Genomic DNA, 17,322 nt, shown 5'->3' on the forward strand with positions numbered 1-17,322 from the left:
AAAAATGAATGATACCCAGGGCTCCACACAATGTTTTACTCCAACCTGAAATTTTAGGTTCACATAAAGAAAATGTACGTAAACTGACTCATTAAGTACATTTTTAAGAAAAGTTGTCACTATATTACTTATTTCAGTACTTTTCCGTCCAAATCACTTCATTTGTACATCAAAAAAATCAGGACGCTCTGGAGCACATAAGTTTTGCTAAAAACGTACGATTCAGCCAAAATTTGCTAAAAACATACCCGTCCATTTCTAATGGCCAAAATGTTCCATTCATTTCCAATGGCTCTATTTGCCATTCATTTCGATAGCACAAAAACTTCTATTCACTCCTATCGATTTCCAACCATAAGTGATCAGATATTAACAGAAAGTGACCCTGTACTTCCACCAAATCAACAGTAAGTGACCCAATATGAACAAGAAGCATACCTAAATGCCCCAAAATAAACAGGAAGTGACCCGATATTTACAGGCAGTCCAAAATAGATCAAAATAAACAGGAAATGACCCGATATACCATCCATCACAGCAAAGTTACAATCGCAATTTCTCCAGAAATTGCATTTTCTAGCTTAATGAAATGTTAATGCATACTAAATAAAGTTAAAATAAATAAAAACATATACATTCTGATCATGAAACCTTTATAAGTTTTTTCCCCTCTTAATTTCACAGCATTAAACTGCCTGCCATTAACAATGATAGAGGTCAAATTTATTTAAAGTGAGTGACTTTCATGTGAAAGACTGTTGCTCGTACAAAAAATGGCACCGCTTGTAAGTGCGGCCATTGACATCTGATGTCAGTCAGGCCACATGTGTAAAGGACATAAACGCTGATACACACAAAACGGGTAACAAGTAGCTAAGAAAATTCTTTATAGTTTCTGTACTTTAGCAAACTGTCTCTTGTCTCATTCATTTCTCTGTGTGGTACTCAGTCAAAGCCTCAAACCATTCACTTCTTGAATCCATTAAACTTGTTAGTAGAGCTGAAACGAGTACTCGAGCAACTCGAGTAACTCGAGTTTAAAAACTGATCCGAGTAATTTTATTCACCTCGAGTAATCGTTTATTTTGACAGCTCTAAGCATCACGTTTTGCTCGGACTACTTTTAATGCGGGACAACGCGCTGTCACGTGCGGAGAGGAAGAAGGGAAGAAGAAAAAAAACTTACTGCAGCTGACAGCCGCCACAAACGACGCCGACGTTGCCAAATACTAGCCTGCACGATGCTACGTTGGTAACAGCTAGCGTCTGATGCGTCTCATAAAGATCACATGTATGTTGAACTAGATGTGCAATGACAGACTCGGCCGCGTCTGGGCAGCGTTATTAAACAGCCGCCATCTTAAAGCAGTACAGCGCTAAGCGCTAATAAAGAGCGCTAAGCGCTAATAAATAAGATTAACGTTACTGTCGCTACTAGCTCACGTAAAGTTAGCCCTGCGGAGGACTAGGTTTCAATTAATTATGACCACTGTCGTTGCGTGGCTAACGTGTCTTACATACAGGCTTTAACATAAAATAGCATTGTGGAGTGATGAGGGTGTAAAATAAAAACTTTAATCATGCTAACTATCAATTTTAGCTCAGTAGTCATTGCTGGATAAAACACCAAGTAGCACTGGTCCCTAATGTGCTCCAGTACAGCCTGTATCATACATTTATTTTGAACACTGCAAAAACTCAAAATCCTATCAGGACTTACAGTTTAGACTAACTTAAAACTTAACTAGAACTTAAAAATGGCTTGACACAAAGAGAAATTCAATTGAAACACGTGGGGAAAAAATCCCAACTTTTAAGTGATGTGTTTTATCAAGCGTAACGGCATTTTTAGGTTATATATGTGTATATATATATATATATATATATATATATATATATATATATATTTAAAATAAGATCTAAAAGTTTTTTGAGTGAAAGCAGTGAATGTCTTTTTTTTTTTTTTAATTCTAGCTACAATATACATCGAAAATAAAGACATTGATTGACTGAAAATGGTTCAAGATTAGATGAAATGTCTTGTTTTCTCATGTATATTTATAATTGCTCTTCACCTAAAAATATATGTGTTTTATCCGATTACTCGATTAATCGATAGAATTTTCAGTCGATTACTCGATTACTAAAATATTCGATAGCTGCAGCCCTACTTGTTAGATTGCCCGGACTGAGGTCGCAGATGATTGCTTGCTTTGCTATTTTTCTTGGGAAGGACACTAACTAAAATGGCTACTTCTGTGTTTTTGGTGGACAGGTTAGATTTAAATATTTTGTAAAGCAAAACCTTTTGCAGTGTTCAGGAAAATAAATACATCCACAAATGTGCATGTTAATTCAAGTTGGAAGCTACAGACAGAACCTTGCAATTGTCGATAAATGAAATCTTTATTTAAAAAAAAAAAATGTCCTGTGCACACCCATCTAGTATATAATCTGATCAATGTGTCAACAGACGAAAGAAGCTGTTGCCAGGTGAGAAATGTACGCACACACTTTATCAGGAATTTCCACCTGCACTGCATCTGTGTTCATTACTATGTCAACTTTGACAAAGTACTGTCATCTTAAAGTGCAGACATATTTTTCACCCCGAGTCATGGATATTGCATTTTTAATTACTGTAGGTAAACATAGTGTTATCTTTTCAACAGAATGTGCATACGTAATTTCAACAAATTCATTCATTATAAATTAATACATAGGTAATCAAATGTAATCATATTATCTTAAAAAAATAGTATTACTAGTTACTCAGCATTTTCATTCGCTACCATATTTTTTACCAAATATTTCCAACACTGCCCATCATCACCTCTCAGGAAAAAACAAAAGTTCCATTGCATTAAAATATTTACTTTATATCTTTATTATACAGTATTTTCTTTCGTCAAATAATAATTTCAAGTATTATTATTTTTTTCTTCAGTTTGGACTTATTGAATACGCTGACATAATATATGATAATAAAGTGACAGTTATAGAGTATACTGTATAATTAACAGACAATATAGTGTAATTATAAGAACATTGCATCACATTAACAGTCGGATCAACAATAAATACCTTATTTTTTGGATAAATTTAATTCTGATATAGCTCAAAAAGGTGCAAATCAAGGTTTTATTGCTTTGTGTAACACAGCTTATCATTTAGCCTATCCCAACTTTATTGGAATGGGGTTTGTGAAAGTACACTTCACACTGCAATATTACCATTTAATCTTCAAACTGGATGTCACCCCACCCCCATTAGGACATTTTTTAAAAAACAATTATCTCAAGTGGTTCAATAGCAAATGGTTCTGCGAAATTAGTTCAGTCATGCAAAATAAGTCACTGGGGTTGTAAGACGTACTTACCCCTGATGGGTGTGCCACATCGCAGACATATTTTCACGTTTTTGTTTCGCTTTATACACTTTTACAATGGGTTTTGTTGTGTTCAGAGTGTACAGTTTGACAGGTCAGCAGCTGTATGCTTGAATTAAAAAGAACAACAAAAATACCACTTGCCTTTTGACCCATACAAAAAAAAGTGTAAGTTTTACAAATGTTTTAGGGTACTGCATTAAACTGAAACAAGGCATAAATGAAAAACTGATTTTCGTACAAAATTGTATTTTTCACACAATTCCATCTAAAACTAATTTTTATTTTCCTTCATTTCTTGAAATCTAAATGAAAAACCTCAATTTTACCTATTTAAGAGCATGGGATATACATTAAAATTGAAGATAATGTAAAGATTGACACCTTTTTTTAAATAACAAAGATATACCGGTATGTTCTTATAGATCTGATCAATTCTCAGTTGCATTGCCCTTTTTTATCGCATCAATTCAACAAGCTTGTTTTTTCCCTCTTTCATTTGTTGTTCCAAAAAACGTGCATTTGAACCAATCAGAGCTAACTATCCATGCTGATCACATATCAGTCTGTCAGCCAATTGAACGTATAACTGAGTCAAGGGTGGTTTGCTTGCGTGCATTCGCACCTCAACGCAACTCATCAGACTCAATAGACTGGACGCTGTGCAAAGCTCTGTGGAATGAATAAATAACGGTGAAAACGGATTACACTTTGCAAGCACTTTATTAGGCCTGTTGATAGTTAGTTGTTAGTTAAATCTGACATCAGTAGATGTTTTTCTACTTGGAGATGTGTGTGTGGCACCCAGGCAGTTTTTTTTTTTTTTCTAACATGGGTTTTTGACAGTTTGCATCATATTTTTGGGATCAAAGGACCGTTCCGGCCCCAAATCTTTTACTGGAACAGTGTTCCGGCCCAATTTCACCCCTTGATTTTAGGTCTCTTTTATCTGGAACAATTAAACATTTAAGTACTCGAACGATATTGGTAGGGGCACCTGAAAATAAATACAAGCAGTTATTTGGGAGGCCTAAAACTCATAGCCTTCGCCAAAATTTATATTGGTGAGTTATATAAAGAGTAATGCAACGGTATTTAGATGGAGACGGCATTTTGAGGGGCTGAAACCGCAAAAATCTGAAGACTCCTTACAGAGTAGAACTCTTACAACACTCCACCTTTTTGTCACACCATCGGATTAAACGGTTGAAAACGCAAAACCAAAAGTGTTTGTTTCCTGTCCTGAGTATTTGAACATACACCATTTGGGAGGGAATCCGCCCAATTTGACTCTACGGATTAGGAGCAGAAGGTTTCCACGCAGGAATCAAGTTTTGGTGGTGCTGATGGGATTCACGCATGACTACAGTATTTTCAGATTATAAGGCGCACCTGACTTTAAGTCGCCACCTACCAAATGTGACAAGAAAACAACATTTTACACTTTTTTTGACAGTGGAGCCATAAGACTGTCATAAGAACATCATAGTTATGACATGACACTGCCATGCACATTAATGAATGCTTAAGACTGATGTCATTTTGTGCCACTAGGCAAATTATATCACGTTTGCATGGATGTAAAAGAGCCGAGCTGAACATAAATGGAATCAGTGAAATAATTTGCCGATGACACTCAATGACATCAGTCATAAGCATTTATCAATGCCCATGATAGTGTCATGTCATAATTATGACAGTCTTATGGCAGTCTTATGACGCCGCTGTCAATATGTTATCTATCAATCCAAATAAATCGACAAATAAGCCGCACTGGGCAATAACCCGCAGGATTCAAAATTAGGGAAAAAAGTAGAGGCTTATAGTCCGAAAATTATGGTAGGTGCAATTAGACACACTCAAGTAGAGAAACTCAGTGTCAGGATTAGCGATAGGTAGCATAGAATAGGATGACAACATATTCACACTCGCACGGGATTCACGCACATACTGGGTTCTACACTTCACCCCTTTCAATCGCTTACACTGTTGGCCAAAAGTATTGGCACCCCTGCAATTCTGTCAGATAATGCTCAATTTCTCCCAGAAAATGATTGCAATTACAAAAGCTTTGGTAGTAATATCTTCATTTATTTTTGCTTGCAATGAAAAAAAAAAACAACTAAAGAGAATGAAAAAAAGATTAAATCATTATTATTTTAAACAAAACTCCAAAAATGGGCCGGACAAAAGTATTCGCACCCTCAGCCTAATACTTGGTAGCACAACCTTTGGACAAGATAACTGCGAACAACTGCTTCCAGTATCCATCAATGAGTTTCATACAATACTCTGCTGGAATTTTAGACCATTCTTCTTTGGCCAACTGCTCCAGGTCTCTAAGATTTGAAGGGTGCCATTTTCAGATTCTCAGGTGTTCTATGGGATTCAGGTCTGGACTCATTGCTGGCCACTTTAGAAGTCTCCAGTGCTTTCTCTCAAACCATTTTCTAGTGCTTTTTGAAGTGTGTTTTGAGTCATTGTCCTGCTGGAAGACCCATGACCTCTGAGGGAGACCCAGCTTTCTCACACTGGGCCTTACATTATGCTGCAAAATTTGTTGGTAGTCTTTAGACCTCTTAATGCTATGCACACGGTCAAGCAGTCCAGTGCCAGAGTTGGCAAAGCAACCCCAAAACATCAGTGAAACTCCGCCCTGTTTTACTTTGGGGACCGTGCTCTTTTCTATGAAGGCCTCGTTTTTTTCCTGTAAAATCTATGTTGATGCCATTTCCGAAAAAGCTCTACTTTTGTCTCATCTGACCAGAGAACATTCTTCCAAAACATTTTTGGCTTTCTCAGGTAAATTTTGGCAAACTCCAGCCTGACTTTTTTTTATGTCTCTGGGTCAGAAGTGGGGGTTTCCTGGGTATCCCACCAAAGAGTCCCTTTTCATTCAGACGCCGACAGATTGTACGGGTTGACACTGTTGTACCCTCGGACTGCTTGAACTTGTTTGGATGTTAGTCGATGTTCTTTATCTACCATCCGCACAATCTTTCGTTGAAATCTCTCGTCAATTTTTCTTTTCCGTACACATCTAGGGAGGTTAGCCACAGTGCCATGGGCTTTACACTTATTGATGACACTGCACACGTGAGACACAGGAACATTCAGGTCTTTGGAGATGGACTTGTAGCCTTGAGATTGCCCATGCGTCCTCACAATTTCACAGTTCTTTGGTCTTCTTTCTTTTCTCCAGGCTCTATGTGGTAGACACAAGGACACAGGACATAGGTTGAGTCAATTTTAATCCATTTTGACTGGCTGCAAGTGTGATTTAGTTGTTGCCACCAAGTGTTATGTGCCACAGGTAAGTAACACGTTCTGTTAATTACACAAATTGGAGAAGCATCACATGATTTTTCAAAGGGGGCCAATACTTTTGTCTGGGCCGTTTTTGGAGTTTTGTGTAAAATGATAATGATTTAATATTTTTCCCTTTTTTTTTTTTTTTTTCCCTTAAATAAGAAATAAATGAAGATAGACTACCAAAATATTTGTAATTGCAATAATTTTCTGGGAGAAATTGAGCATTTCTGACAGAATTGCAGGGGTGCCAATACCTTTTTGCCTGGCTCTGCCAGACTATTCTCCCTGTATTTTTCAAACACTGAGAGAAATAGTCTGGGAACCATCCCATTAACAGCCTTTCGAGCAGGTACAAAATCAATCGACAAATCAGATTAGTTTATTTGCGTGACGTGTTTTTCATGAGCAACATCACTCTTGCGCGTCGAAAGTCGTCTCTTCAACAACACAGATGGTGAACAGGAGAGCCGAGAATATGCTCCAATCCACGGTAAAATCAGTTTTAAATTACCAAAAACACATCGACACGAGTCATTGACAACAGTCTGTCTCGCGCTAGCCATGTCGAATAAACTCCGCTGTCTTCTAGGCATGTGCCGGTATGAGATTTTCATGGTACGATAACCGTGAGCAAAAATACCGCGGTTTCACGGTATCACGGTATTGCAATTATAGCTCCAAAATTTTGAGATGTATGGGTTTAAAAAAAAAAAAAAAAATCCATTGAACAGGAATTTTTCAAAACATATTTGCAAATTGGAACATGAATATAATGTGAAAATAAATAAATTAACAAAAAACAACAAATATTATATAAAATTAAAATAGAACCTAGACTATACCCACAGCCACAGCTCAAGTTGCTCAATATTAAAGTAAGAACAAAATAATTGCTATAAAAAGTAAAAACACTTCTAAATAAAATTAAAAAATCTATACTGTATGACTTTTTTTTGAGGGGGGAAGCTCAAGTGAAGTTTCGCCATTTTCAGCCACTGTGTCAACTCTAATCTATATGATGCCATGCCTTTGTGTTAAAAAGAACAAAGAATTCATAAGTTAATAATTTAGTTAAAAATGTATAAGTTAGTTTTATAAATTTGTTAAAATGTAAATATTGTTGAGGAAAGGTTTCATCTAAAAATAAAAATAAAAAAAAAATAAAATAAAAAAAGTGAGGAGTGAGACCTCCTCTCTCAATTAGCGATCTTTGACGCGATTCTTTTTCTTTCCCCCCTGCAGTCAAGCTTTTCTCTCACTCAGCGGCTGTGAGACATAAAAGAAGCTGCGCTCCCAGTTTAGCCTAGGCTAACATTCGTCTTTGTAAGTTTTAGTTAGTTTGTATACTGAATTTGAAAGGAAAATGTGTGTTTTGTTTTTGGCGAACTTTTTAATGGAGCTACTGCTATCCTGTTGAACCTAATCACACGTGGAAAAATACAATTGTACAACGTTTTAAATGTATTTATTTGTATATTTCGCCACGATTTGAGAGCTCAATAAATTGAAGAAAAGTACGCCTTGTGGTTGGAGGATTTGTTTTTCGGTTTGCTGGCTGTTTAGTGACACTCACGGCAACAAACGGGAAGGGGTGAGCGGTGCCGCACCAAGCCACTTCGGCTGCATTTTGGCATACGAAAAATAGCGAATACCGTACTAAGGTATGACGGACAATTTTAGTGGTTTTGAAACCGCAACGTTTTCACACCACGGTAAACCGTGAAACCGGTAACCGGCACATGTCTACTCTCTTCGTATGTTTACTTCCGCGCGCAAAACCCTCGTCCTGCCCTCGCCATTTTACTAACGTCACGTCTGCCTGTCGCTGATTGGTCCACTCCGCTGTCTGTTTGCTGTGGCTTGCTCCGCCCTGGAAATTGTATCCGCGTGAATGGTGGCCAGACTCAATAGCTGGAACAGCGGTGAGTCTAGTGTACCAGGCAAAATACCTTTGGCCAGCAGTGGATCTTTTTTTTTAAATTGTGCACTGTCTAATGTTCTGTTTTAAGAGTGACTTGCGATTAAAATGTGTTAATTTGACATATTCTACTCATTAAAACTTATTTATTTTAATTAATGCATATTCTTCCCAGCCTTAATAATAATATCTGTTCGTAAAACATTGGTCTTTATAGGTCTGACACAAAATATGATGCAGTTACATGACTGAAAAAAAGTCTGTTTCTTCTGAAGTGATAACTTGGTGCCCTGTTAATTCTGTTCATATAAAACGTCTGTCTTTATTACCCAACTAGTCAGACTGTATTTAAAGCATTTACTCTACTTCGGCAAAAGAAACATTAGGTATTTAAATGTGTTTGAATGTGGTTATCAGCTGCAGCCAACAAGCTGCTAAACTTGATTTTCAACCTGTCTTCAGCTTTTGTCACACCTCTTAAGCACAAAAAAAAACTATTATCTGCATACCCAACATAGTTGTAGCGTCTACAAGGACTGTCTATAAAATGTCCACTTAAGCCAGCAGCAATCACTCCTCGTTGACTGCAGCTTCAGCATCCATCTGCATCTCTTCACCATGTCCTTCGTCTCGGCCCGCACAAGCTCCCGCAGCATCTCCTCCACCAGCGGCATGAGCCTCGCGGGTGCACAGATGTTCGGGGGGAGCCAGGCGCGCATCTCCAGCGTCTACCAGGGCCGCACGCCCAGCGTGTACGGAGGTGCAGGTGGTATGGGCATCCGCATCTCCCAGGCCAGCAACGTCCTGGGCTACGGTGGGGTCACCTCGTACGGTATCGACGCCGTGGGGGGCAGTGAGAAGAGCACCATGCAGAATCTCAATGACCGCCTGGCCTCCTACCTGGATAAGGTAAGAGATCAGACTGGGGGACCGCCTCTTCTTCCCGCATGATTGTTCCCATTCTTTTTACTCAAAAGTTCAGGGGAATTCACTGAATGTATGTATAGAAAATTCAAGCAATAAAAACACATTTGCTACAACTACATACAACCATTCCTTGCTGTCTGTCTACATTTACCATTATTGCTTAGCTCCTTCAGATTAATGCTGTCTACACAAGATATATTTATTTATTTATTTATTTATTTTAAATCTCGAGTTAGAATTTTATGCTGATTAAAACAATTTTTTTGGTGGGGTATTCAGGTTTTTCCTCTCTACAGCTTAACTGCCAGATAAGTAAAAACCATGACAGACTATTGTTGGAGCATCAAACACAATAGTACTCAAATGGAACACTCCAAAAAGAGCTATAGATATAAATCTTTACCTAGTTACTTTCACACAATTACTAATACAGTACCCATACCATCTGTGAAATCATAATTATCTTAATCATAGTAGGAAAGAATGAAAAAAGCAGTTATCTGCTTTTATATTTTTTGAATGCCAATATTTTATTTAATATTATTTTTCAAACGATCACAGAATTTTTCATATTTTGAACAAAATGGTGTTGGTTCAAAAACTTTCAAATGATTAAGAAAAACAGACCAGTCTTGGATTCTGAACCCAAAAATAAGTTAAACAACTGTCAGACCTAACTCAACAAAAAAACGTTTTCTCCATTGTTAAGCATTTTTGTGCATCTATCTATGCCAGTGACAGACACAACTTTTCTACTGTGTTCCTTCTGTGTTGAGATTTGTATATCATGTCAAAAAAATATCTCATTCGTTATATATTTTTTTCTTCAATAGCAATAAAAATGCTGTTTCTAATGCTGAACTTGATGTCAATCAGACCTTGACAGTTTCTCAAGGAAATTATTATTTCAATGACATGATGATTGTCTAATTATGTGCGTTCAGGTGCGTTCTCTGGAGGCTGCCAACAGGAAGTTGGAGATACAGATCAGAGAGTTCTATGAGAAGAGGTCGCCCATTGCAAGGGACTTCTCCGCCTACTTCGCCACCATCAATGACTTGCGAGCACAGGTGACTATTCCTGCTATGCAATAAACAAGGATCAAAAACCGAGTCTAGACTACTCTGCCATTACAACTTATGTGGAACCAGTTAAGGGTGGAAAACATTTCGGAGCCACCTATTTTGCTAATGCATATTTAAACAATCTAAGAATTTAAAATAAAGACCTTGCCGGTAAAATGTTGTCCTTAAAAGTTATAAAGCAATAAAAAACATTTTAAAAATGAATGAATGAAATGAACTAAAATCCTACAAAGTACAGTATTTTAATAATAGGTTAAAATTATTATTTTTTAAACAGATCATGTGTCTAGCACCTTAGAGACTGTCCTTTGTTTTGCTTAGCCAAAATTACACCTGAGGAGGCAAGATGGATATTCGGAAGTTTTTAAAAGCTTCAACAACAGCTGAGCTTGAACAAAGGATTGAACACGAACAGTATGTACTGTATATGCATATGTATGTATGTATATATACAGGGGTATGGAAAAGTATCTAAACCTTTTGGAATTTCTCACATTTCTGCATAAAATTACCATCAAATGTGATCTGATCTTTGTCAAAATCACACAGATGAAAAAACTGTTTGCTTTAACGAAAACCACCCAAACATTTATAGGTTGTCATATTTTAATGAGGATAGTATGCAAACAATGACGGAAGGGGGAAAAATAAGTAAGTGAACCATCACATTTAATATTTTGTGGCCCCCGCTTTGGCAGCAATTACTTCAACCAGACGCTTCCTGTAGCTGCAGATCAGTCTGGCACATCCATCAGGACTAATCTTGGCCCATTGTTCTCTACAAAACTGCTGTAGTTCAGTCAGATTCCTGGGATGACTGGCATGAATTGCTGTCTTTAGGTCATGCCACAGCATCTCATGTAGTTGATTTACTTCTGTGTTTTGGATCATTGTCTTGTTGCAGCATCCATCCTTTTTTTCAACTGTCTGACAAACGGCCTCTGGTTTTCCTGCAAAACATCTTGATAAACTTTTGAATTCATTCTTCCTTTAATGATTGCAAATTGTCCAGGCCCTGAGGCAAAAACACATTCCCACTTCATGATGCTCCCTCCACCCTGCTTCACGGTGGTGATTTTATGCAGAAATATGAGAAATTCCAAAAGGTTCAGATACTTTTTCATACCACTGTATATCTTGTAAGTCAATTTTATTGCCGACACTGCATTTAAAGGTCATCAACATGCCCCAGAAAAACATATTTTGGATAACCAATTGATACAGAAATAAACTGCAGGTACGGGAGTGAGGTGCGCTAATCCTAAAATAATACGTGAATTCCTAACGTGCAGAAACACTGCACTTTTGAAAGAAAACATTGCTATCTAGTGGATTTGAGAGCCATTGCTTGCTCCAATGAACGAAAATGTAGAGCACACTGCTCTCTACTGGACGAACCGCGCAGTTAACCCAATGTTGCCTGTCAATCTTCCCATTTAGATTGCAAGAAGGTATGCCGAGAATCAGAGCATCATCCTCCAGATTGACAACGCTCAACTGGCGGCGGACGACTTCAAAATGAAGTGAGTTACAAGGATATACAGTGGGTCAAATAAGTATTTAGTCAACCACCAATTGTGCAAGTTCTCCTACTTGAAAAGATTAGAGAGGCCTGTAATTGTCAACATGGGTAAACCTCAATCATGTGAGACAGAATGTGGGGAAAAAACAAAATCACATTGTTTGTTTTTTAAAGAATTTATTTCCAAATTAGAGTGGAAAATAAGTATTTGGTCACCTACTAACAAGCAAGATTTCTGGCTGTCAAAGAGTTCTAACTTCTTCTAACGAGGTCTAACGAGGCTCCACTCGTTACCTGTATTAATGGCACCTGTTTTAACTCATTATCGGTATAAAAGACACCTGTCCACACTCTCAGTCAGTCACACTCCAAACTCCACTATGGCCAAGACCAAAGAGCTGTCGAAGGACACCAGAGACAAAATTGTAGACCAGCACCAGGCTGGGAAGACTGAATCTGCAATAGGTAAAACGCTTGGTGTAAAGAAATCAACTGTGGGAGCAATTATTAGACAATGTAAGACATACAAGACCACTGATAATCTCCCTCGATCTGGGGCTCCATGCAAGATCTCACCCCGTGGCGTCAAAATGATAACAAGAACGGTGAGCAAAAATCCCTGTACCACACGGGGGGACCTAGTGAATGACCTACAGAGAGCTGGGACCACAGTAATAGAGGCTACTATCAGTAACACAATGCGCCGCCAGGGAATCACATCTTGCACTGCCAGACGTCTCCCCCTGCTGAAGAAAATACACGTCCAGGCCCATCTGCGGTTCGCTAAAGAGCATTTGGATGACCCAGAAGGGGACTAGGAGAATGTGTTATGGTCAGATGAAACCAAAATAGAACTTTTTGGTAGAAACACAGTTTCTCGTGTTTGGAGGAGAAAGAATGCTAAATTGCATCCAAAGAACACCATACCCACTGTGAAGCATGGGGATCGAAACATAATGCTTTGGGGCTATTTTTCTGCTAAGGGACCAGGACGACTGATCTGTGTAAAGGAAAGAAGGAATGGGGCCATGGATCGAGAGATTTTGAGTGAAAATCTCCTTCCATCAGCAAGACCATTGAAGATGAGATGTGGCTGGGTCTTTCAGCATGACAATGATCCCAAACACACAGCCAGGGCAACAAAGGAGTGGCTTCGTAAGAAGCATTTCAAGGTCCTGGAGTGGCCTAGCCAGTCTCCAGATCTCAACCCCATAGAAAATCTGTGGAGGGAGTTGGAAGTCCACGTTGCCCAACGACCACTCCAAAACATCACTGCTCTAGCGGAGATCGACATGGAGGAATGGGCCAAAATACCAGCAACAGTGTGTGAAAAGCTTGTGAAGAGTTACAGAAACCATTTGGCCTCCATTATAGCCAACAAAGGGTACATAACAAAGTATTGAGATGAACTTTTGGTATTGACCAAATACTTATTTTCCACCATGATTTGCAAATAAATTCTTTAAAAATCAAACAATGTGATTTTCTGGGGTTTTTTCCGCATTCTGTCTCTCATGGTTGAGGTTTACCCATGTTGACAATTACAGGCCTCTCAAATTATTTTCAAGTGGGAGAACTTGCACAATTAGTGGTTGACTAAATACTTATTTGACCCACTGTAGAATAAAAATGTAAAGAAACTTCATTGAAATGTAACATTTGTGTTCTGTTAGGTATGAGGTGGAGATGAACACGCGTGCCATGGTGGATTCTGATTTGGTTCGTCTTCGAGGGGTCCGGGACAATATGGTTGTTACCATCAGTGACCTGAAAATGCAGTTAGAGAATCTGAAGGACCAATTGGCACAACTCAAGAGGAACCATGAAGAGGTCATCTAATGTGTTAGGAATGAAACGCTTCCATGTGTTGGCTGTGTTTAATCCTCTCAGGATTAGAAAGTGTGCTTGAAACTATTTTTGGGGATGTGACAGGAAATGAAAGCGGCAAGGCTACAATACAATGGCAACGTGAACGTAGAAGTGGACAGCGCGTCGTCTGTGGATCTTTCCAAAATCCTTCAAGAAGTGAGGGAGCAGTATGAATCTTTGGCGTTGAAGAACAAGCAGGAACTGGAACGGTGGTATCAAACTAAGGTGAGACGGGACACAACATAATGACCGTGGATGCAAAGTGCGCAGTTGGGGAACTGAAAGGGTTTGTTTTTATTCTAGATGGAATCCCTCCAATCAGAAATTAAAGGTTTCACCACAGAGGTAAAGACCTTCTCTTCCCAACTTTCGGAGCTGAAGCGGACGTACCAGAGTTTGGAGATCACATACCAGGGCATACTAGCAGAGGTAAGCCAGTGTCCCGTCAGCCACGCTGTCTTTTTACGCTCAGCCTTTCCCCTTATGCCTCCTTCCTCTGGCGTGCAGATCGAATGCCTCCGTCAGAACCTCGATGAAACCAGGATGCGATACAGCAGCCAGCTCAGCCAGTTGCAGATGACCATCAACAGCCTGGAGGTAGAGCTGCAGCAACTTAAAGTTTCCATCGAGCAACAGCAGACCGAATACAAGCTACTGCTTGACATCAAAATGAGACTGGAGAGGGAGATTGCCGAGTACCGCCGTCTGCTGGATGGAGAAGCCTACGAACAGAAAAAGTGAGATATCATCCACTGATCCACCGATTATGAGTAGTGGACTTTACTCATGTTACACTGTTGCCTCTCTTTAAAGGCCTTTGGTCATCAGCAAGGTGGTGGTGGAAGGTAAGCAATAGTCAGTTTCTATTCATGAAACGACCTTGTAAATGTTAACGCGAACTTTGTTTCCCCTCCACCTGTGCAGAGCACAAGCCCGTCGTGGAGAGGAGAGTGAAGACCATTGTAGAAAATATTGTGGACGGCAAGGTGGTGTCCACCAGCGTGGACACGCAGAGTAGAGATTATTAAATTGTTGCGAATACTTCTTAAATGAACCATTGTATTATCTTTACCAGCAACTGCTGTTCTTTCCCCTTTAAAAGACATATTCAAAAACAGCTATTTTAAATTCAAAGATGCTCCTTTTTTCCACAATTACAATTATGAGGGGGAAAAATGATCATATTGTAGTATTTACTCAATATTAAGTGAAAAAAATTGAAGCAATGACAAAATTAAGACAAACAACATAATGTCTTTAATAGCTGTGCCAAAAATCCATTGTGTTTTTGTTAATGTTTTGAACATGACACACATAAACAGATGTCTTTATGAGAATCTGATTTCCATACATGAAAATAATACAAATTAAATGGTCTCCCTGCAAGTTGTGCTGTATATGCCTTTTATTTGATCCCACATTGCATCCCGCAGGTGTTTTTGTGCTCTTCACAAATGACAAGCAGGTTTCCTTTCACAACGAGACTTCGACGACTACTGCAAACAGCTACTACTTTATGGGGAACATTCACACTACCACATACAGTGCCTATCATAGGTATTCACACCCTTGGATGTTTTTCCTTTTTATTGCATTCGGAAATCAATCATTCATTCATTCATCCATCTTCAGAGCCGCTAATCCTTTCATGGGTTGTCGTCACTTATTGGACAAACTTTAATTTCAAAGTGAAATCAAAATAAGTGAAAATTAGGGCTGTCAAAATTATTGCGTTAACGCGCGGTAATAATTTTTTAAAATTAATCACGTTAAAATATTTGATGCAATTAACGCACATGTCCCGCTCAGACAGTATTCTGCCTTTTGGTAAGTTTTACAGCAAGGTTTTTTGTGCTGTCTAACAGCGAACTCTTGTGGTCGCTTTGCGACATGGTTTATTAGCGAAATGTTATATTTTTTGTATGAGACGCTTTTTGTTTATGTTGAGTGAACCTGTATAGCGTGCTAAGCTAACGTTGTTTCTAATGCAATGCTTGTGTACTTTTTTTTTTGTAGTTTCACTACGGTCTAAAGAGGACAGTGGTTTGAGGCTATTTTATTAATAAATCAGATGAAAAAGGAAGAAGTCTGATTATTAAGGCGTCGTTCACTAGCTGTCTAGCTTTGGAAAAAGTAGACGCTTCGGAGTGAGGACAGCATAGACAGATTTAAATGACAGTAGAGTGAAATGCCCACTACAGTCCTTATGTACCGTATGTTGAATGTATATATCCATCTTTCCATTCCAACAAATTATTTTACAGAATATATATATAATTTACAGAAAAATATGGCATATTTTATAGATGGTTTAAATTGCGATTAATTGCGATTAATTACGATTAATTAATTTTTAAGCTGTAATTAACTCGATTAAAAATTTTAATCGTTTGACAGCCCTAGTGAAAATTAATGTTTGCATCAAGGGCGTAGGTTTGGTCTCAATATTGGTAAGGACGATTTAATATCATAACTTGCATGTACACATTTTGCTGGGGCTGGGACATTAATAAGAACAAACAGAATCGGTGAATGGGGGTCAGGGCTATATTTCTCATGAATATGAACCTAATTTATTGATAGGCTAAATGATCAGAGCAAAATAAATCTGTACTGACTTGTACCAACGTTCAAGTGTGTTGGTTCAGGTGATACACTGTTCGATTCAAACCTTTGTCGTCAAAAACTACTAAAACATTTTGAAAACTTATTAGGAAATTTATATATTATTATTTGAACTTAAAATAAGGCGGAAAATACAGACAAGGCTGAAAAAGCAGTTTCTGCTTTTGCCCCCCTCTTTAAAATAAACTGCTGTATTTTAAGCCAAAATAACTGTTGTTTTTGATAGAACAATATGTCTATATGCTGCCACAGCAGATTCATGGCGCATTAAGCCCCCGAACTATTCGTAATTCGTCCGTTTTACCCTGAAAACCCCCGCCGATGCCAGATTTTTCCCGCTGGGTCCACAATTGGTTGCGTCATTCTGTCAGGGGAAACTGGGGCAGGCAGGTGGACCCAAATGCAGGGAAAGGGAGGCGAGGCAGAGGAATGGTGCAAAAAGGATTTAATTAAAGCCAACAAAAAAAAACAAATTACAAAACAAGTCTGTGGTGATCCCAAGAAAGCACAGAGGCAAAAAAAATTGTCACTAACAAAAGACTGGTTTTCAAAATCTTACTTGGAACACGAGGGCTTGGATAGACCGACTTTGACATTGACATAGACACTGACGCAACAGGAGTGAAAAGAAAATGGGAGCTTATATACACACACGCAGACAAGGGGTAACGAGAAC

General features: G+C 38.5%; 1 protein-coding gene across 1 annotated transcript; it reads left to right on the top strand.

Moving 5' to 3' along the window:
• The first annotated feature begins 7,384 nt into the window (after nucleotides 1-7,384).
• On the top strand, nucleotides 7,385-15,407 carry LOC130920032 (keratin, type I cytoskeletal 20-like). Its single transcript, XM_057842828.1, has 9 exons — nucleotides 7,385-9,527; nucleotides 10,490-10,615; nucleotides 12,071-12,153; nucleotides 13,826-13,982; nucleotides 14,085-14,246; nucleotides 14,325-14,450; nucleotides 14,529-14,758; nucleotides 14,835-14,866; nucleotides 14,946-15,407. Exons 1-9 carry the CDS (start codon nucleotides 9,237-9,239, stop codon nucleotides 15,047-15,049), a joined length of 1,311 nt encoding a protein of 436 aa, XP_057698811.1. The 5' UTR covers nucleotides 7,385-9,236; the 3' UTR covers nucleotides 15,050-15,407.
• Nucleotides 15,408-17,322: the final 1,915 nt, after the last annotated feature.

Source organism: Corythoichthys intestinalis, chromosome 8, assembly GCF_030265065.1.
Source record: "Corythoichthys intestinalis isolate RoL2023-P3 chromosome 8, ASM3026506v1, whole genome shotgun sequence".
NCBI classification, from domain to species: domain Eukaryota; kingdom Metazoa; phylum Chordata; class Actinopteri; order Syngnathiformes; family Syngnathidae; genus Corythoichthys; species Corythoichthys intestinalis.

What these genes read in the sequence shown, in the direction of transcription:
- LOC130920032 (XM_057842828.1), top strand. Translation starts at nt 9,237, where the DNA reads ATGTCCTTCGTCTCGGCCCGCACAAGCTCCCGCAGCATCTCCTCCACC. An exon ending in TGGCCTCCTACCTGGATAAG is followed by an intron (nt 9,528 to 10,489) that starts GTAAGAGATCAG and finishes ATGTGCGTTCAG; the next exon opens with GTGCGTTCTCTGGAGGCTGC. An exon ending in CAGCAAGGTGGTGGTGGAAG is followed by an intron (nt 14,867 to 14,945) that starts GTAAGCAATAGT and finishes CCACCTGTGCAG; the next exon opens with AGCACAAGCCCGTCGTGGAG.